This window comes from Mesoplodon bidens (assembly GCF_964165515.1).
Source record: "Mesoplodon bidens genome assembly, chromosome: 2".
In the NCBI taxonomy this organism is placed as follows: domain Eukaryota; kingdom Metazoa; phylum Chordata; class Mammalia; order Artiodactyla; family Ziphiidae; genus Mesoplodon; species Mesoplodon bidens.
Genome location: NC_138177.1, coordinates 153,581,197 through 153,602,687, shown reverse-complemented (window position 1 = coordinate 153,602,687; position 21,491 = coordinate 153,581,197). Strand labels below are relative to the sequence as shown.

At 44.8% G+C, this 21,491-nt stretch overlaps 1 protein-coding gene across 2 annotated transcripts in view; it reads left to right on the top strand.

Moving 5' to 3' along the window:
- CTPS1 (CTP synthase 1) overlaps positions 1-21,491 on the top strand; it is a 31,144-nt gene that overhangs the window by 2,460 nt on the left and 7,193 nt on the right. For both annotated transcript variants that reach the window (XM_081223901.1, XM_081223900.1), the window contains exons 2-12: positions 887-1,065; positions 3,337-3,507; positions 6,070-6,170; positions 6,987-7,103; positions 9,861-9,944; positions 10,415-10,495; positions 14,343-14,494; positions 15,603-15,735; positions 18,278-18,366; positions 19,181-19,275; positions 19,960-20,022. In XM_081223901.1, coding sequence (XP_081080027.1) covers positions 900-1,065; positions 3,337-3,507; positions 6,070-6,170; positions 6,987-7,103; positions 9,861-9,944; positions 10,415-10,495; positions 14,343-14,494; positions 15,603-15,735; positions 18,278-18,366; positions 19,181-19,275; positions 19,960-20,022 — 1,252 coding nt within the window. In that variant the 5' untranslated portion in view covers positions 887-899. The remainder of the gene's footprint in view (positions 1-886; positions 1,066-3,336; positions 3,508-6,069; positions 6,171-6,986; positions 7,104-9,860; positions 9,945-10,414; positions 10,496-14,342; positions 14,495-15,602; positions 15,736-18,277; positions 18,367-19,180; positions 19,276-19,959; positions 20,023-21,491) is intronic.

Genomic DNA, 21,491 nt, shown 5'->3' with positions numbered 1-21,491 from the left:
CCAGAACCGGGGCCAGTGATAAATTCTCCCTGGCGAGCCTGTCGCTGTCTGTCTGCTCACCTCTTGCCCCTGCTGTTCTTGCATCCATCCATCCCTTTTATCTCTCATGAAGTCTGTTCCTTCCATTCCCTACCACAACTGTCCAGCTCTTAGGATTTAATCTAATCTCCCCTCTCTTTGAGTCCTCTGCCCATTATGTGCTTCAGACTGGTTTATTGTCTGATGTCCTTTTCCTCCAATATATATAGTCTCTCTTCATGGCATACCTGGGAGAGATTGCTGGCAAGGAGCAAGTTATTACATTTCAGAAGAGAGATGCCTTTAATTAAAAGACCTTTAGTTTTAACTGCTACTCCTTTTAAATGTTGAAGTTCTTTTACGCTGTCTTCCATAACCTAGAGGAGCTGTGTTTTCTTGGCGATAAATTTTAGTTTAGCCAAAGACATTATCTCTTTCATGGGGAATTGGAGTGCTCATCCAAGACTGAAATTTTTTTCTCCATGTAGGGAAAATAATGAAGCACCTGCCTGACATCCCAGTGTCTGGCGGCAGTGTCAGCCAGCATTGGGGGCATGATGTTCTATCAACAGAGCTGGCTTTTTTTTTTTTTTTTTTTTTTAATGTTGGCTCTCAAGGTTGTTAGCTGTCAGAGTTTTAAACAAAAGCTGCATTATTTAATTAGCAGTTGTTTTTCAAGTCATACTTGACTAAAGCCATTTAGTGATCCAAGAAACATTTGTTAGGATCCCATATAACAACCTTCCAAAGTCATGTGACAGATAGGGAAACCGGGGCTCCTAGAGGCTTCATAGATAGTAAGTGGCAGAGTCAGGATTTGAACCCAGATCAGTTTGATTTGTTGAGGTATGTTTTTTCTTTTTCCCAGGTCAACAAGTAAAATGAAGTACATTCTAGTTACTGGTGGTGTCATATCAGGAATTGGAAAAGGAATCATCGCCAGCAGTGTGGGCACAATACTCAAGTCGTGTGGTTTACATGTAACCTCCATTAAAATTGACCCGTATATTAACATTGATGCAGGAACATTCTCTCCTTATGAGCATGGTAAGCAAAATGCATTTCTTTTTTCTTATTTAAAAATAATGATGGGGGCTTCCCTGGTGGTGCAGTGGTTGAGAGTCTGCCTGCTAATGCAGGGGACACGGGTTCGAGCCCTGGTCTGGGAGGATCCCACATGCCGCGGAGCAGCTAGGCCCGTGAGCCACAACTACTGAGCCTGCGCGTCTGGAGCCTGTGCTCTGCAACAAGAGAGGCCGCCATAGTGAGAGGCCCGCGCCCCGCGATGAAGAGTGGCCCCCGCTTGCCACAATTAGAGAAAGCCCTCGCACAGAAATGAAGACCCAACACAGCAAAAATAATAAATAAATTAATCAAAAACTCACTCAAACAAATAAATAAATAAATAAAAATAAAAATAATTATGTAATATGTGAGAGAAAATGTCAGCCCCTGGAAATTGTGTATATTTTGCAGTCCATGACCTCCACTTCCTGCCTTCTGAGAAGGGTCCTTAGCATAGCAGAGTGATGCTTTTCTCACTTGGACAGAGAAGAAGCAGAAATCTTAATAGGCAATGGAGTGATTAGAGTTCAGTGGTTTCTGTAATAGGAATGATATTTTAGGTAGCTGGATGAAAGTTTGTCTCTTCTCTTGAAGAAAGATATCTGGTGACACAGTAACTTTCTTCAGATATTTGAGAAGAGGGATTATGTTTATACTTTGTGGCCCCAATCTTTAGGAATAGGATGGGTGGATAGAAGTTGTAAGGCCATGGATTTTGGCCCAATATAAGATCTTTATAATAGTAAGTGCTCTCCAAAAGTGGGGTGAAGATTTTGTGAGTTCCCTTTGGTAGAGGTGTTCAAACAGAGGCCAAAGGACCACTTTGTAGGGATTTAGGCAACGGATAGATGTTGAGTTTGGATGATCTGTATGCTTGAGATTCTGTTTTGCTAACAGAGTTTGGATAGTAAAAACAAGCATCCTTCGAAGTGAGTGAAAAGTAGAAACCGTTAAGGTAGGGTGGGAAAGCAGCACTATACTTCTTTGGTTATTGCTGATTACCTACCAACTGTGTGATGTGTAACTGTGTCTGAATTGCCTAAGAGTAATTTCTTAAAATTGGGGGTAGATGTACTATTGAGACATGTTAAAAAATACTTCTCAAGTATTTGTTTGTTTGTTTGTTTGTTTGTTTATTTTTGGCTGCACTGGGTCCTCGTTGCTGTGCACGGGCTTCCTCTAGTTGCAGTGAGCGGGGGCTACTCTTCGTTGCGGTGCGCGGGCTTCTCGTGGTGGCTTCCCTTGTTGCAGAGCACAGGCTCTTGGTGCGCGGGCTTCAGTAGTTGCGGCACGTGGGCTCAGTAGCTATGGTTCGTGGGCTGTAGAGCGCAGGCTCAGTAGTTGTGGCGCACAGGCTTAGTTGCTCTGCGGCATGTGGGATCTTCCTGGACCAGGGCTCGAACCCGTGTCCCCTGCATTGGCAGGCGGATTCTTAACCACTGCGCCACCAGGGAAGTCCCTCAAGTTTTTAAATTGTTTTCATACTCCTTCTTTCTAATGTGAGGTAAAAATCTATGAGTGTCATCAGAGCAAAAATCTTTATGTAATAAATAGTGTCAGGAAGGATGGAAACAATTGGAACAATATTTCGGCATTCTTGAGAGCAGAGGATGAGGGAAAAACAAGACCGTTTTTACTTTCCTGTTTTTGGGCTTGTCTCCCATTGTGATGGTAGGAAGGCCCCATTTGGGGCAGAATTTCTAGAATGACATTTCAAGGAATGATTGTTAAACAAAGGAATAGGAGGAAACCTGAGCAATTTCACACCTTTGTTTTGGACTAAAGTGTGGCCCAGAAGCCGGTTTTTATCATCAACACGACTGTAACATATATACCTTGTTTTAAGTTTTTGGATCAAATCCTACTTTTATCACATTCAAACCTTTCTCTGCTCAGGTAGGAGACTTGAGACAAAAGTTCTTTTTCTTTAGGTGGCGGATGCCATACCATGTAAAGTTCCCTGTGTCTTGCTTGGCTGTAGTTTCCTTCTGTTCATTCCATGCTGTTTCATGACAGAATCTTCTAATTCAGACTGAGTTTGGCGGTAAACTGGAAGTATGGAGTTAACCTTTTGCAGAATGATTGGTGATTTTTCTTTCTTGTCATATTTACTTTTCTGGAAATAAATTTCCCTGCTTCCTGTCAAGTTAATGCAGACTTTGTTCTTTTCAAGTGTTTATATTTGGGAACTCAAGTTGTGCCATGGTATTTGTATCTTTCACGCACCCTAACCATTTTCACTGTTCACTGCAGGTGAGGTTTTTGTGCTGGATGATGGTGGGGAAGTAGACCTTGACCTGGGTAACTATGAACGTTTCCTTGACATCCGCCTCACCAAGGACAATAATCTGACCACTGGAAAGATCTATCAGTACGTCATTAACAAGGAACGCAAAGGAGATTACTTGGGGAAAACAGTCCAAGGTAATACTGGATTTGCCTTCAAGGTTTAAAAGTCTTAGCCAGTTTAATTTCTTTTGTGTATAAAAATGTGCCTTTTATGCAATTTCGTCTTGAAAGTATCAAGGTATTGTTACTGAACTATGTCTTCAGTTGAAAATTCAGAGTTGCATGGCTGTTTACTCAAAAAGTAACTTGAGTAGGCGTCTGCCTTTCTGTGAATGGCATTGAAGCTGACAGTCCAGCTTCATGATTTGAGTTCAGAGAGCTGTTGTTTTTCCACAGTGGTGAGTGTGAAGTGATGACGGCAACTAGGTGAGGGCAGTAAGCCAGACAGTGTATGTCGTGCATCTGGGACGTTCTGTGTATAGACAGGGAGAAGGAAAAGGACTCCCATTGTGTCCATTGGTCTTTGGGCTGGTCATGGGTTAGAGGGAGACTGAGAAGCAGGTCTCTGGGTCCTCCTGAGCTTTCACCAGCACAGCGTCTGTCTGCTGGGTGGAGGTTTTGCACAGCGATCATTTGAGGCTAGTGCTGCTTTTTAAAAGTGGGTGTTGGAAGGCCACAGGTCTAGTATGATGGCATAAGTCCAGATTTGGGGGCTTGCTGAAGAGTGGCTCTCATCTGAGTTATGAGAATAAATCTGCTTTTGACTTTGGACTTTGCTGGACTGAAGGCTGAGGGTCACGCTGACAGCTGTCTCTCCCCTGGGGCCACCCTGGCCGGATTCTGGGCTAGGGGGTCATGTGTGGGTCTTAGCTCTGCCACTTAACCAGCTTTGTGAACACGGGCAGATTGCTTCCCCTCTTTGAGGTCTAATTTCCTTTTCTGTGAAATGGGCATAATAACAGTACCTACGTATCCGGGTTGCTGGGAAAATGAAAGGAGCTCAGTCAGTGGAGTATTTCTCTTTGAGTTCCCAACACACAGAACGGGATCAATTAGGAGTGGCAGTGATGTTGATCATACAGTTTGCTGTTCTAGGCCTCTAGTGTATTAATTCATCTATTCACTCATCAGCGATTTCTTGACTGCTCAGTGTGATCAGACCCTTGCTGATACTGGGAGTGCATGATGAACAAACCCAGTGAGGCCATTGTCCTCATGGAGGTTACCTTCTGGGAGAGAAAAAACCAAACTGGTGAAGTGAGTTGTCTGATAGGAGCTGAGAAGGAACTAAATAGAGTGAGGAGAGAGAGAGAGAGAGTGGCGCGGAAGGCAAGTGTGGACAGGTGGTCAGGGAAAGCCTCCAAGAGAGGGCGTGTGAGCTGGGAGGCCAGCCCTGGGAAGAGCAAAAGGAGGGGAGCTCGGCGCGGACACAGGACCCCGGCTGCAAGGGGCCTGGTCAGGGACCAGGAGGGAGACTTCCTGCACTGAGACCAAGGGGCAGGTGGGAGAGGTGGGCTGCAGCCAGGTTCCACGGGGCCTCCTGGAGGGCCACGGCATGGAGGTTGCATTTTACTCAGAGCCGTGGGAGGCCATTCGGTAGTTTAAGCCTGGGAGTGGTGAACTCTGAGTTGCATTTTAAAAGACCACTTTGGGGGCTTCTCTGTTGGCGCAGTGGTTGAGAGTCTGCCTGCCGATGCAGGGGACACGGGTTCGTGCCCTGGTCTGGGAAGATCCCCCGTGCCGCGGAGCGGCTGGGCCCGTGAGCCATGGCCGCTGAGCCTGTGCGTCCGGAGCCTGTGCTCTGCAACGGAAGAGGCCACAACAGTGAGAGGCCTGCGTACCGCAAAAAAAAAAAAAATCAAATAAATAAATAAATAAATAAATAAATAAAAGACCACTTTGGCTGCTGTGTGTGGAATAGGTAATATCCTGTGCTTGAGGCACTGCCAGTTCTATACATAGCAAGTTAAACAGCAATCTCTGCCCCTTAGGAGCTGGCCTTCTGAGCCCCACGACTATGGTTTAAAAAACGCTGAGCCATGGCTGGGGTTGATGAGCACCGTCACTCAGGGCTATGCTCAGCATCTCACCAGTGCCCTATCGTTACATTTCCATGACTTCAGGAAGTAGAAGCTCTTCCCTCCAGTTAACGGATAGGGAGATCGAACTTATGAATAGTTAGGTAATTTGCCCAGAGATCCACACCTAACGAGTGGTGGAACTGAGACTTGAATCCAGGCATTCTGGCCCCAGATGCTGTGCTCCCGACCACCCTGCTGCACTTCCCTGTCTCTGTGGTAGATTATCTACCCTTGGGTAAACTGGAAATGTAATGGAACAGGGTCCTGGTGCTCTCTTGTCCTTGAAAAAGGGTGTGATGTGCTCCCCCCGCCCCCCACCCCCCACCCAGCCATAAGCAGTAGGAGTGGCCAGGGTAGATTCTGCTTTGAGGCCACTACTCTGGGGTGGCTCAGGTTACCCCTCGAGGCCCTACTCTCCTGTAGGGCTTCTAGCCACAACCGGGAAATCTGGAAGGGAGGCTGGGGGTAGAGTGATTTGTTAAGGGCATTTGAGAGGGGTCTCAAAAGTATTGTTACGACCCACTGCTGCTCTGCAGTTTGTTGTCACAAAGGGTGTGTCTGCCTCAATCAATGCGGATGGGACATGTAGGTCACGGATGTCCTTTCTCTTCCTCAGTCGTCCCGCACATCACAGATGCAATCCAGGAGTGGGTGATGAGACAGGCGTTAATACCCGTGGATGAAGATGGCCTGGAGCCTCAAGTGTGTGTTATTGAGGTTTGTTGAGTCTGTTTGGATCTCCGTGGTACCTGCGCATGCGACCAGGTGTACATTTTCTCCTCCTTAGTCACCCACCAGCAACTGATCAGCAAGTTGCCTGTGCAGCCCTTGACCCTCCTAAGGGCAGCATGGCAGCTAAGGGCACAGTCACCGTCCTGTGGAGTGGCTGCACCATCGAAAGCAATACTTCGTTCACGCAGTTCTCCTTTTTCAGCATTTATACATTTGCTTAGTATGAATTGTACCAATAAGAGTGGCATGACGCATTTTCGTCTGTCTCTTGAGAAAGTCAGGTGACCCGACCTTCAGCTTTCCTCTGGCAGGAATGTTCATCATCCCTCTGAATGAGCCTTTTTTTGGTTTTAGTTTCTGTACTCCTGCTTTGCTGATCCTAGCTGTTGGATCTCAGTGTTCCGATGAAAACAGGAGACTCAAAAGTTCCAGCAGTTTGTTTATAACTGCATTTTAATATAGAAGTTATTTATGGCTAAGTAGATAAGATTTTGGTTTCTTTGCTTTGTGACTCTTCATACAAATAAAATTCCTAGTGCATCTTTCACCTGACCGTTTTCTTGAAATGATGTGGAAAGATCCATGATAACCTTGGGGAATGTGAACCTATCATGAAGAGTAATCTTTTAGCACAAAGAAACGTCCAGTGTCAGTATGTTAACTGACATTTTACAGGCCCAGGGAGTCTGCATTACACTGTTACTGATCACTGAATTGAGATGACAGAGAATGGTTGTTAGACACCTGAACCACAAAAGGAAGGTTTAGTGCTTAACCTCTAAATTAACTTTGTTCTTCTAGCTTGGTGGGACAGTAGGAGATATAGAAAGCATGCCCTTTATTGAGGCCTTCCGTCAGTTCCAGTTCAAGGTCAAAAGAGAGAACTTCTGTAACATTCATGTCAGTCTAGTTCCTCAGGTAAGGCATTCAGAGCTTTACGTTGGGGGATGGAGAGGAGGGAGGAGAGGATGGTTTTCATTCCTTATCTGTTTCAAATATTTGAGGTGCAGAAAGCAGGGAATAAAACACTTCTTTGTGAATTTTAAATTATTATAATCATACTTTTTGAAAAGATCAAATGGAAAACATTTGGAAAATTAATCAGGGAAATTACAGTTAAAGACAGTGGGTCGCATGTGTCCATTTGTCTTTACTACGTGATGAAACTCCATTACAACTGGAGTAGAGGGAATTTCTTCTTAAGGCAAAAATTCACAAAGATAAATACTCTGAATGGAGTCAGTAGTGGCAAAAATTAGGAAGGCAGAAAGCAGATGGCCATGTAGAAATGGACTGAGCAGACCTGGGAGAGCTGGATTCTAAGCCTGCAGTGGAGAAAGCAGGGAAGCAACCCTGCTCGCCCTGCAGAACCCCCAAAGACTCAGGAATGGGCAGCACCGGGCACCTCTGGGCCTGGGGGTGGGGCTCGTTATAACTGCCGTTTCAGAAGCACTTAGACCCTGGCATCCCCTTAGGCCCTGTTATGCACAATTGGGCATCAGTCCCTCTCCCGTCTTGGCAGAGACTGTAGGCTTTTTCTGGATGAGCAGGCACTAGGGACAGTGTAATTTCTGCTACTTGATTTGCAGAATCATCACAGCCAGGCAGGGACCGTCTACGTAGGAGATTGTAAGATTCTTCTTGGGGTATGCAACTAACCCAGGAGAAAACACACTGCCCTCAGAGGCTCCTCAGTGAAAACAGACCAGCCAGATTCCCGCAGTGAGGACCCTGGTGGACAAGGTCACCCACTCACAGAACTTTAAGTTAGCTTTCAGAGTGAGCCGGCAGCCGGTGATCACCAGACATTTGGAGAAAGCATTTAGCGTGCAAGAGAGCAGAACAACAGAAAAAACAGAGGAAATTGAGGCTCTGCAGGGAGTAGGAAAAGGAAACCTTAAAAAAAGAAAAGAAAGCAACATATCATTAATATCCTCAGAATTAAGAGGAGATAAACTGCATCTGTTAAACAAGTGCTGAATACCTTAAGAAGAGAACATTCAGAGAATAGAAAAGAATTCTTGGAAATTAAAAATTGGATAGCAGGAATGAAAAAGAAGTTTAAGGAGATACCCAGGAAGTAGAGAAGAAAGGTCAAGAGAGAGAAAATAGGAGAGAAAAGGCAAGAGAATTAGAGGCTGGTCTAGGAGTTCTGATCCAAATAATGGGATTTTCAAAAAAATAATAGAAATGGAGAGGGAAGTGTGATGTGAACCAGAGGCCAACAGACAGGCCAAATCAACCCACCCTCTGTTTTTGAAAGTAAAACAGATATGCCCATTTGTATTAAAACATTAATAAGAAGCTACTGTATAGCACAGGGAACTCTACTCAGTACTCTGTAATGACCTATATGGGAAAAGAATCTAAGAAACAGTGGATGTATGTATATGTATAACTGTTTCACTTCGCTCTACAGCAGAAACTAACAACATTGTAACTCAACTATACTCCAATAAAAATTAATTTAAAAAAAATCAGAGTTGGGTAGTTGTGACAGAGACTGTGGCCCACAAAATCTAAAATATTTATTGTCTGGCCCTTTATAGAAAAAGTTTTCTGATTCCTGATCTAAATAATTCAAGGAAATTTCCAGATAGGAGTTTCTAGATTGGAAGGGCCCGCTGAACGCTCAGCCTATTAAATGAAAAATGACCCCCACCAAGGCACATTGTTGTGAAATTTTGGAATAATGGGGCAGAAATTCTAAAAAAACTCTAAAGAAAAAAAATCAAGAGTCATTATGGCATTAGACTTCAACAGCAATCCTGGAAGCTAAAAGATAGTGAAGCTGTTTCCTTAAAAATTCTTAGGAAAATGACTTCTAACTTAGAATTCTATACCCAACAAATGTATCTTTAAGTGTGAGAGGAGAATAAAGATAATTTGGTACATAGAAAACTCAGCATATCAACAAAACAAAACCAAAAAACCAACCAAGGAAAACAAATAATTGGACCAGAAAGGAAAAGCTATGGCACGTGGTTTTCATGGTACACAGTATGTAAATACTCAAAAGTATGTAAACACTGAAGAGGGATCATGAAATAGGGGTTGCATACACAGGGCAGGTGCATGTAATGGGGGCAGGGGAATGAAAAGAGTGGATTCTTTACCCAACAGGAAGTCAATAGAAAATGCCTCAAACTAAATGTCAAGAAGTAGCAGTAAAGCATACTAGGAGGATCACTCAAGAGTGGAAAAGTGAAGGACCTACGGTATAGCACAGGGAACTACGTTCAATATCTTGTAATAACCTATAATGGAAAAGAATCTGGAAAAGAATATATATATATATATATATATATATATATATATATATATATATATATATATATATATATATATAAATCACTTTGCTGTACACCTGAAACTAACATAACATTGTAAATCAACTGTACTTCAAATTAAAAAAAAAAGTGAAAGCGTGGCTATCTCTAGGGTTTGGAAAGGGGAAGGGGTAGATAGGGCTGCTACTACTGCTTTTAGGACAAACCTTACAGAACTACTTGACTCTCAAATATATGCATGTGTAACTCTGACAAAAATAAAAACTAAACTAGGTAAATGGTCAAATGATCTATTTCCCTATTGTAAAAAGAGGTTCGGGGAAGAGTCACAGCTGAAAATTCCTTTTCATAGAGAAATTAACTTTTTTTTCCTTCTGTAAAATAGCCAAGTTCAACAGGGGAACAGAAGACTAAACCCACCCAGAACAGTGTTCGGGAACTCAGAGGGCTTGGGCTTTCCCCAGATCTGGTAAGATTTCCTGGTTACCTTGTTTCAGAGTGATCTTATCTGTCTAATTAAGATCTCGCCTCCATGGCAGCCAAAACCTTTTCTTGGCCCCCATTTAGTTAGCCGATGGTGGAGAAGTAGGGTTAGTGCTGAGTGAACTGGGTTGTGGTTTGCAAAGATTTCCTTACCTGGTGTGTGTGAGGTCCTGTCTTCTCCTCCCAGCCAATCATTCATTCTCCTGTCCCTCCTGCCCAAGAACACTGGTTGAGGAAAACCCCAGTTGGCTCATTAATCTGTCTGTCCTGCCACTCTCTCATGTTTCTGTAACTTGGGATTTAGGAATTTCAGCTTTGAAAACAAGTAACATTTTTACAGTTTATGTGCATTGTGCTAGGAGTTCACATTTTCATCCAGCTTGATAACGTGGTGTCTAATTTCAGTCAGGAGAAAAACCCAATTTTGTAACCCCTTGTGTCCATCCAAATGTCTAGGTTGTGTGCAGGTGCTCAAATCCTCTCGACACATCAGTGAAAGAGAAAATATCAATGTTCTGCCATGTTGAACCTGAACAAGTAAGTAGAAATCCCATCTTCACATAAATTATTTTTTGCTGCTGATTATCCTAATGTCTCTTAGCCAGTTTCATGGGCCTTGTTGTTATTTCATAATTTGAGACAGTAGACTGTTCCGTAGAAGAACTGACGCCCACCGGCCCTGTGATTCTCCATCACCTTATCTCCTGTGGTTCCCCGAGCATCCTTTACCTCTCCTGTCTGTCTCCGCTCCTCGTACTATTTGCTCCAGCCATGCTGAGTGGGTGTTTCCCTCTCCCTGTAATAGGCCTGGCAATCCCCTATTCATTTGCATCCTTTAGAGCCCAGCTAGGACACAGTATTGTCTGAGTAGCTTTACCTTCCAAACCTCCTCAAACCTCAGGGTTAATCTTCTCTGGGTGACCTGTGTGTCTCACAGGTCCTGGTGGCAAGCCTGTCATACTGCCCCTTAGTGTGTATGTGTTCCTGTGTGTCTGTGTGTTCGTCCGTGTTTGTCTCTCCTCATAGACTGAGCTTCTCGAGGGCAAGGATCACTTTACTCAACTTTATATGCCTGTTGCCTGCTGTCTAAGGTGTTGTAGGCTCTAAATATATAGTCTTTTTTGTTACTTGTGCTAATGGAGGTTACCTATGGTACAGGAAATTCAACATTTTGGAACCTGTGATATTTCTAAGTGTGGTGCGTGTAATGGAAATTCCAGTGGTGGTAAGTTGGGATTGTGGCTTTGGTCAGGTTTGGCTGAAGGAGAGTAGAAGGGAAGTTGAGGTCAAGGAACGTATGATTAGGTTATGGATGGTTTGTTCTCCTGCTAGGTTATTTGAGGATCAGGAGACTAAGCGGGGAGTCCACCTGGCCTAGAGAGGAGTGAATGAGGCAGCGGGGATAAAATAAGCGAAATCCATTCACAAGGCTTCTAGGAGTGTGGGAGAGAATAGAAAACGACTAAAGTCATTGCCCTGGCATTAAAGTGAACAGAGCAAGAGGAAAGCCTTTGACTATTAGAAGCAGCTCTCCTCTCCGTCTCCACGATGGCTCCAGCTTCAGGGTGACACCTGAGATCAGTGTTCCCGGACACGATGCCTGAGCCAGGAGCCCATCAAAGGGATTCTGCTTCGTACAAAGTACATGGAGCATCAGAATACTTTCATTGCTATGAACAGCCTTTTTTCATGCACTTCAGTTATTTTAGATATTTCTGTCCCAGCAAGTGAAGGTAATTCAATTCTATAATAGAATAGGTTATCATTAAAATTAGTCACTATTAAAAATTGTGACAAGTGTTTCTAGTTTTAAATTAGAACTTCACATCTTTTGCCTATTTTTTTTTTTTTTTTTTTTTTTTTTTTTTTTTTCTTTTTGTGGTATGCGGGCCTCTCACTGTTGTGGCCTCTCCCGCTGCGGAGCACAGGCTCCGGACGCGCAGGCCCAGCGGCCATGGCTCACGGGCCCAGCCGCTCCGCGGCATATGGGATCCTCCCAGACCGGGGCACGAACCCGTATCCCCTGCATCGGCAGGCGGACTCTCAACCAGTGCGCCACCAGGGAGGCCCTTGCCTATTTTTAATTGGGTTGCTTATCTCACTGAGTGATAGGAGTTCTTTATATATTCTCAGTGCAAGTCTTTTATCAGATATATGATTTGCACATTTTTTTCTCCCAGCTTGTGGTTTGTCTTTTCATTTTCTTTTGTTTTTGTGTCTTTTCTTTTTTTTTTTTTTTTTTGCGGTACACGGGCCTCACACTGTTGTGGCCTCTCCCGTTGCGGAGCACAGGCTCCGGACGTGCAGGCCCAGCGGCCATGGCTCACGGGCCCAGCCGCTCCGCTGCATGTGGGATCATCCCGGACCGGGGCATGAGCCCGTATCCCCTGCATTGGCAGACGGACTCTCAACCACTGCGCCACCAGGGAAGCCCCTGTCTTTTTTTAATTGAAGTATAGTTGATATATAATTTCCTGTTAATTTCAGGTGTATGTCTTTTCATTCTCTTAATGGTGTCTTTGGGAGCATAAAAGCTTTTACATTTTGATGAACTCCCAATTTATTCATTTTTTTCTTTATAGGTTGTGCTTATGGTAGCATATCTAAGAACTCTACTTAACCAAGGTCATGAAGATTTTCTTCTGAAGTTTGATAATTTTAGGGCTTAACACATAGGTCTAGGATTCATTATGAGTTAATTTTTATGGATAGTAACTTTAAAGTAAAATTTGCAGTTCATCTTTTTGCATGTATAGATATCTAGCTCTTCCAGCTCCATTTGTTGAAAGAACTATCTTTCAATAATATTCTACAATTTTCTTTTTAAAGGTGGTTTTCAGGCTTATTTATCTTTGTGAATTGTGTTTTAAATTTATAGGTATTCATAATTTTTGTTATTATGTGAATGGTGTATTTTTTTTTTTTTTTTTTTTTTTTTTCTTTTTGTGGTATGCGGGCCTCTCACTGTTGTGGCCTCTCCCGTTGCGGAGCACAGGCTCCGGACGCGCAGGCCCAGCGGCCACGGCTCACGGGCCCAGCCGCTCCGCGGCATATGGGATCCTCCCAGACCGGGGCACGAACCCGTATCCCCTGCATCGGCAGGCGGACTCTCAACCACTGCGCCACCAGGGAGGCCCTGAATGGTGTATTTTTAAAAATTATATTTCCTGATTAAATAAAACCCATGTATAGGAAACCCTGCTGACTTCCGCCCATTGATCTCAAGCTTAGCAACCTTACTAAAATTGTTAGTTCTGATTTAAAAAATTTTTTTTGACTTTTAATTGTTTTGGCTGTGTTGGGTCTTCGTTGCTGTGCGCAAGCTTTCTCCAGTTGCGTCGAGCGGGGGCTGCTCCTTGTTCCGGTCTGCGGGCTTCTCACTGCGGTGGCTTCTCTTGTTGCGGAGCATGGGCTCTAGGCCCGCAGGCTTCAGTAGTTGTGGCTCGCAGGCTCTAGAGCACAGGCTTAGTAGTTGTAGCACACGGGCTTAGTTGCTCTGTGGCATGCGGGATCTTCCTGGACCAGGGCTCAAACCCGTGTCCCCTGCATTGGCAGGCAGATTCTTAACCACTGTGCCACTAGGGAAGCCCCGTTAGTTCTGATTGTTTGCCTGTAAATTCCCGTGGTTTTTATGGGTGAGCAGTTATATTATATGCAATTAGTGGCAATTGTTTCTTATTTTCCAATTCATGTACATTTTTTTTCTTATCTAATTGTAATAGCTAATATCTCTAGTACACTGTTGAATAGAAGTAGTGATTAGTGACCAGTTTTGCCTTGTTTCAGACTTTAAATATTAAGCATTAATATTAAATATCAAACCAAATGATGTTTGCTGTGGGGTTTTTATATTTTCACATTTTCTCTAAGACTCCTAATTTACCAGGAATTGTTATTATGAATTGGTTTTGAATTTTTATTAAATCTGCATCCACTGAGGTGATTTTTCCCCCCGCTTTAATCTATTCATATAGTGAATCCCACTGTTAAATGTAAGTGGTGTGGGTTGCAGCATGGGCTTTTGAATTTTTAGAAGCTCTCCCAAGTGATGCCAATGACAGCCAATTTTGAGAACCATTGTTCTTGGGACAGTTCCTACTTGGACATGATTTTTTTTTTAAACTAATTTGTGGTTTGGTTTATGAACTTTTTTTTTTTTTTTTTTTAAGGATTTTTGCATCCATGTTCATAGGAGGTTAGCCACTATGTATTCTATTCTTCTTGAGTCAGTTTGGTAATTTATAATTTTTAGTAAGTTGTCATTTTCTTTGTTTTCAAATTTAAAACAGTTATTTTCCCAAGGTCCTAAGAGCTGGTAGGAGTCCGTCAGCCCAGTTAGTTTTTGTTTGTTTTAATTAACTAACCTTTGCTCATTTTTAAACAGGTGATCTGTGTCCACGATGTCTCGTCCATCTACCGAGTCCCCTTGTTGTTAGAAGAGCAGGGGGTTGTAGATTATTTTCTCCGGAGACTTGACCTTCCTATTGAGAGGCAGCCACGGAAAATGCTGATGAAGTGGAAAGAGATGGCTGACAGGTTTGCTTCCTAATAAGGGGCTGGGAGTTCGAGCCTTATTTCTCTTTTTCTGTAGGAGCTCAGGGAATTCAGCTCTTTCTTCCTTGTGTTATCAGCTCACACTAGAAAAGGCCTTCATGGTAAGGGGTGTAAAGAAGGGATCTTAGCCCTCATGTAGCTGCATCATGGATGAGGAAGTCCCAGTAGAGCTGGCCCGGGTCCCGGGTCTCAGGGAGTTCAGATCACACAGCTATCACCCTTGTGTCCCACGCAAACAGGCCTCCTTGTGGTGGGCTAGCACTGGTATCTGAGGCCCACACGGATGGCTGGATGTGGCTGGAGCACTCCCGGCTGCTCCCAAATAACCTGAGCTGTGTTTGGGAACATGCTGCTCACCCCGTATTACAAAAGGATCGACAAGGGTGTCCAGTCTTTTCTTACGGCTACTGTCAAAGCTCATCAGTTTGAGAGCTGTCCCCACTCTGCTTGCCTCCTTGCTCTGTGATGCTTGCACAGCACATCACAGATCTTCACATGGCACCTCGGGGCACTGGGTATGTGGTACCGTAGCTGCCCAGTCATCTGGATGGCACTAATAAGCATTTGTAGAGGGAGCACTCGTGCTGTTGTTCAGCGGTACTTATTTTCATTTTGACATTTTCCCTTTCAGGCTGTGTCCATTTGCTTGTATATCATTATGTAGCCACAAAAATGGCACAGTTTTATTTTTGTGTTACTAATTATACTTTATAATGAAAAATTTTAATGAGTATGGACTATTGTGTGGATGCCCCATAATTTGACTGTTCCCTTCATCACATTAACTCTTGTGAATTGTCTGTGTTTGTTAATTTTTTAACTTAAAAAAAAAAAAAGAAAACCAAATTTGGAACAGATTTTGAAGCCATCTCTTTGTAACAGGTTCCAAAATCCTACTTTCTTTACAAAGCCTGCCATGTTGATCTGAAAATTGCTTCCTCTTTACTGTTCAGTACATAGAACACAGACAGTAGTTGCTCCTATCATATTTTTCCCAGACATGTTTTTCTTCTCTTTAAAAGGTGATTTTGACCTCACGGGAGTATGTACATTCTGAGTGATTTGGTGTTTCTTGACCTTTGTGTGATAGATATGATCGTCTGCTGGAGACCTGCTCTATTGCCCTCGTGGGCAAATACACCAAGTTCTCAGACTCGTACGCCTCTGTCATTAAAGCTCTGGAGCATTCTGCACTGGCCATAAACCACAAATTGGAGATCAAGGTGAGGAGGTGTCACACAGGTACAGGGAGGCCGTCTCTACTCTCATAGGTGCTGTGTGCACACCTGCTTTATATTATTGGAGCTTAGAATTTCTCTTTTAGGAATCAAAAGGATCTGTGGTTGGCTCCTGGCAGGGAGAGAACAGCCGAGCATTTTCAGAAAATAAGAGAAGATGTGGTCAGAGTAGAAGCCAAGGGAGTGAATCCTTGGATCTGAATGTCAGGTGACCCTGGGAATGGGGAGTCCTGGTGGCTAAGCGTGCTGCACAATTGCTGGCACCTGTGCCAGTGTCCACCCCGTGGAGCTGGGAGGTTTCTCAGGAACAAGTGTCCAGTCATCCAGCCGGTGCCGGGAACACGGGCAGCGCCCGTGTAGTCACTGTGTTCTGCTCTGGACGTGCCAGGCAGAAGCTGACCTGCTGGCATGTCAGGCTGGAGGCAGTGGAGTGTCAAGGTTCAGGGCAGGGGTTCTGGATCCAGGCGGCCAGGCCTCCGAGTCTGTGTGACGCTGGGCAAGCTACTTAGCCCTCTTTGGGTCTCAGTTTTCCCATCTTTAAAAAGGGTTGTCACAGGGCTCTTATGATAAGAATTGAATGAGTTCATATAAAGTGCTTAGAACTGTACCTGGCAGAGAGGAAGTACCATATGTGTCAGCTCTTCCACTTGTCCCTTTATACCTTTTCCCCAGCGAGGTAGCTCCCAGATGGAGCTTTTCAGGAAGAGATGGAAATTAGAAGTGAAGCTGGAGCTCAGTGCTGAGGGGTGTTGACTGGGCGGGGAGGGGGCAGAGCTGATGGCCCCGGGCAGCTGCCCTCGCTGTTGGCACCTGGGGTTGGCCTCCTACGTTCCAGGGGCTTCTCGGCATGAAAATGTAGCTTGCTTTATGCTGGTGAACAGGTGCCGAGAGGATGAGCTGTTATACGTGTTTTAAGAATTGTGGGATCTCATTACCCTGCGCTGACTTATTTTTTTGCTAGTTCTTTCGATCATTCATTTATTTTATCTCCTTGGAGGTAGCCTGTGCCGATCATGTGTTAGATGGTGGAGGCCGAGAGGGAAATCCGAGTCAGTGAGGTCTCTCAGGTGTGAAGGGAGCAGGCAGAAGAGGGGGCGAACCTGCCCTGGAAGACATGTGAGGAGGGGCCTGTGGGCAGGTTGGGAAGATGGATAAGGCAGCGAGGAAGGGCATTCCCGACAGCAGGGAGCGCATATTTAAGGACTTGGAGGTGTGGAATGGTTGGGAACTCAGTGGATGGAAAAGTGTGAATTGGAGGGTGTCTGGAGACAGGCTGGCGAGGGCCTGGTCATGAATCCCCTCAACTGGGCCACTCCTGGATTTTGCCCTGGGGTTCAGGGAAGTCACCGCAGGGTATTAGGAAGGAGCAGGAAAAAAATGAACAACCTAATAAAAAAGTGGGCAGAAGATTTGAACAGACACTTCATAGAAGATGCACATAATATACACGAAAAGATGCTCAACGCCTTTAGTTGTCAGGGAGATAAATGCAAATTAAGTCTCAGTGAGATACCAACACCCACCCACCTGAGTGGCTGAGCGTGTCAGTGAGGGTGTGGGAGTGTAAACTGGTGCAGCTGCTTGAGAAAACAGTCTGGCGGTTTCATATGAAGGTAAACACACGCCTACTGTGTGTGACCCAGCAATCCCACTCCCAGATAGTTACTCGAGAGAAATGAAAACATGTCCACCAAAAGAATCTATTTTTATACAAATGGACCAATTAGTCATAACAACCAAAATCTGGGGACAGCCCAGAAGTCCAGGACGAGTCGGTGGATAAACATGTCATGTGGTGTATTCCTACAGTAGGAAAGTACCCAGCAGTAAAAAGGAATAAACTCCGTGGTGATACACAACAACGACACGGGTGAATCTCAGAGACATTGCACGGAGCTGAAGGCGGCAGACACAGAAGGCTATACGCTGCATGGTTCCATTTGTCTGAAGTTCTAGAGGAGCTACAGCCTGTGGTGATGAAAGCAGAGCCAAGATTGTCTGGGGCAGGAAGCAGGGAGGACAGTGTTGGCAGGGGGGCAGAGGGAACTGGAGGGGGGTGACAGGAACTTTCTAGATCTTGATCGAAATGGTGGTCATATCTTTGTGTGCGTGTGGGACAAAACTCATGAAGTGCACGCTTAAAATGCTTGTGTTTCACTGTGTGTAAATTATACTTCAACACAGTTGAGAAAAATGAGAAGTGACCTAGGGGGAAGATGGACCGGGGGAGACATCTTGAACAGAGAGGACTTCAGGGTCTGCGCTAGCGGACTGAGTATAGAGCAGATGGACAGCCAGAGTTGGGAATTAAATGATTCAGAAGGAAACCCATATTTTAAAATACAAGAAAGATCTTAACGTTTATTTTAAAAAGATTAGTAAGTGTAAATACATTAAGGTTGTTTTTAAACTTTATTTTAAAATTAAGAAAGATGCAGTGTTGGTAATATTGTTTAGAAATCATGAGAACTAATGAGCTCAGGAGTCACGAGGCCGCTGCTTTTCTCTCCGCTCTGACCACTCCCAGTACATAGATTCCACGGACTTGGAGCCGAGCACCTTGCAGGAGGAGCCCGTGCGCTACCACGAGGCCTGGCAGAAGCTGTGCAGCGCTCAGTAAGCAGAACTCGCTACCTTTGGTTTCCAGGTGTTTGGGGTTTGTCTTAATGAACCAAGTGTGCTTCCTTGTGCTGGTGGTAGGTAATCGGCTTGTATAAATGTCTTTTAATTGTTGAAAGGACTACATACATACTGGACGACTGAAGCCTCACAAAAATACAGCTTATCAGTTTCGTTAAATGTAAAGAAAACTAGTTCTAATTTTATTGATAATGTTTACTGAATGCATCTGTGGATAAGGCTTATTATTTAAAGGTGTTTCATCCAGAACATTTGCTGAGTACCCGTCAGTCGAGTCTCATAAATAGTTTGTTTTGGGCAGCCCTTGTCTACAATAGTAAAAAATCAGCCTGAATATCTAGTTCACTAGAACAGTTGAATCTTATGGAGCCATACAGCCATGGTCAGTGTGGCACGCCGAACTGACCAGCAAAGGCCCCCTTCCTACTCAGGGGAGCACTTCAAGCCAAGAGGTAAAAAAAATTGCAAACTTAAAGAAAGAATCCCTGCCTGGGACAGATATTGTGTAGAGGTGGTATTACAATTATGTACACCATCTTTTTTTTTTTTTTTTTTTCTTAACTGGTTATAAGCATTTTCTGATGTTAGTAAGAAAAGTGGATGGTTTTGTGTGCATTTTCTAAGTCCATAGTGTTTCTACACAGCTCACTGGCAGTGTTGAAATCACAGTCCTAGCCCCAGCAGCCAAGTGTGTGGAGTGACTTCATGGCACCACTGTCTTGGAAGTGACTCCTTGGAGGGTTATTGCGAGTTGGACTGGAGTGTGTTTGTGGTATGCTCTCTTGCACAGTGGCGTACTGGTTCCAGGAGGATTTGGTGTCCGAGGGACCGAAGGAAAAATCCAAGCGATCTCCTGGGCTCGGAAACAGAAGAAGCCTTTTTTGGGTAAGGACTAGGAAAGACAAGAAAAGGTTCCCCGTGGGAGCCTGTAAACAAAACGGAGATCATCGAAACCAAACATAGATGCCATCTTTCCAGATAGCAACTCAAGTATAAGCCTTTTTGGTTCTGTTTTCTGAGAAATTCAAACTGGTCTTTAAAAGGAAGAATTTAAGCTTGAGCTCCATGTGGCTGTCATGGAATTTTGAGAGAATGAAATAGCAATTAGGAAATCTTGTCCATTTACTGAACCCAGCTGTTTGGCAGGACATGTGAGACTGCGTTTTATATGCTTCTTTGGAACACCAGCTGTCTAATTGGGCAGAATGATTTTGGATGCTTCCTGCTGCTGTAAATTTTAGTCATTTTCAACATGACCAATTGTAACTGGGAACTTAATGAGAGAGGGTAAGAAGACTTGAATTTTAAAGTAACTGAAGAGAATAGTATTTATTTCTAAAATCGCATGACTTCTAAAACCTGGAATCATCATATACTCTTACACCCCGTTTTTGAAATCTGGTACAGATAAAACATAGCAGGGGGCTGCATGTTTATAGCAGGGAATTACGAGAGTTTGTAATTGGAATTCTGGGAACAATCAGGACACAGAGTCCACGTAGGCGGGTTGGAAATGTGGGAACTGACTTTTCAATGGAGTTTCATTTGTTTTTCCCCTCCACCTGCAAGGCGTGTGCTTAGGAATGCAGTTGGCAGTGGTTGAATTTTCAAGAAATGTGCTGGGATGGCAAGGTAAGTAAGTGTCTACTTAAAAATTCGTTAAATTCTCACTTAAATGTTTCTGGCTGCTGTTGGGTGAGGGGGAGCCATGGAGGCCAGGCCCGGTTTCTCAGTACCTCGCAGATGCAGCTAGGGGAGCTGCTGAACTTATTGAGGGAAAGCGCTGTCCTCCAAGGGAACTGCCAACCACTGGAGGAGGGAACATGGCTGAGCAAGTCGCCTGGCTCCGCCCCTGCACCTGCTGCTCTGGCGATGCCCGCACTCCTGTCATCACGGCCACCGTCCCTGAGCTGGTGTCCGGCGAGAAAACTAACTCTGGCTGGTGTGAGGCTGTGTGGTTATTATGAACTTGGGTGCTGGAGCTGGTCAGACCTGGGCTCAGATTTTGACTTTATCACTCAGGATGGGTGATTTTAGGCAAATTACTTAGTCTTTCTGGACCTCTGTTTCTTCTGTAAGATGGGGGTCATAGTGGTACCTATGTTATATGGTTGTAGGAGTTGAATGAAATAATGCCTATAAATAGTCCCAGCACAGTGCCTGGCACTTGGGGAATACTCACTAATATTGGCCCCATGCCTCACAGACTATATTACTGCGTCCAGACTGAGAACTCAGTGGTTTCCCATTTCTCAGCACTCTGTAGGTTGAGTGGACTGGCTGTGTGGTTTTCTGCTTCACGTGGTGTGTCTGAGCTCATCCTGTCCAGCGGGGACAGGGGTTCGGTCTCATCGTTCACCAGTTCTTCAGCTGAGCTTCCTCACAGCGTGGTGACTGCCTGGCTCCCGAAATGACAGGCTTGCTGTGCAGGCTCTTACTGAGCTTGCTCGTGTCCCACGGCCGAGCCCAGCCAGTGGGGCAGCGGGCCATACACGGCGTGAGCCCTGGGGTGCAGTGGCCCCATCGGGGCCGCCAAGGGAAGGGCCTGCTACAGGACCCTTATGAGCTCTAAGAAAACTCAGCAGAGCAACCCGAGGAATAGAAAGACCGCCCACCTTTACCAGTATGATTCCCTGTGCCCAGCTGACTGTTAGGGCTGGGTTCACGTCACGTTTTTCACAGTAACCCCAAGGGGACGGTGGCTCAGTTCTGTAGGCATCATGCTCCCTGGTGCTGGCTTCTGAGTTCCTGGCAGGCACTGTCCTACCATCTGCCACCCTAGAGGTGGCCCTCAGGCACCCTGGTCCCCTTCACAGCCATGATCTCCTGCTGCTGCACCCACTGGGGTCCCCAGGTGGATGAGTGACCTGGTGATGAGCTGACTCGCATCTGAGGCCTGGCCCTCGTGTAGGCCCCAGAGGGGAACGATGTCTTGCATGTCGCACAGAAAGAGCAAGCAGACGCGCAGTGCCAGGGACTTGGTTCTTTCCCTTTTAGTCTTCAGTGGTTTCCCTTATGGTTAGTCGGTAAATTCAGTAAAGGATAGAAAGGTTAATTTTTGATTTAGCTCTTGAGTGGGGCAGTTGGGTCGTGCAATGTAT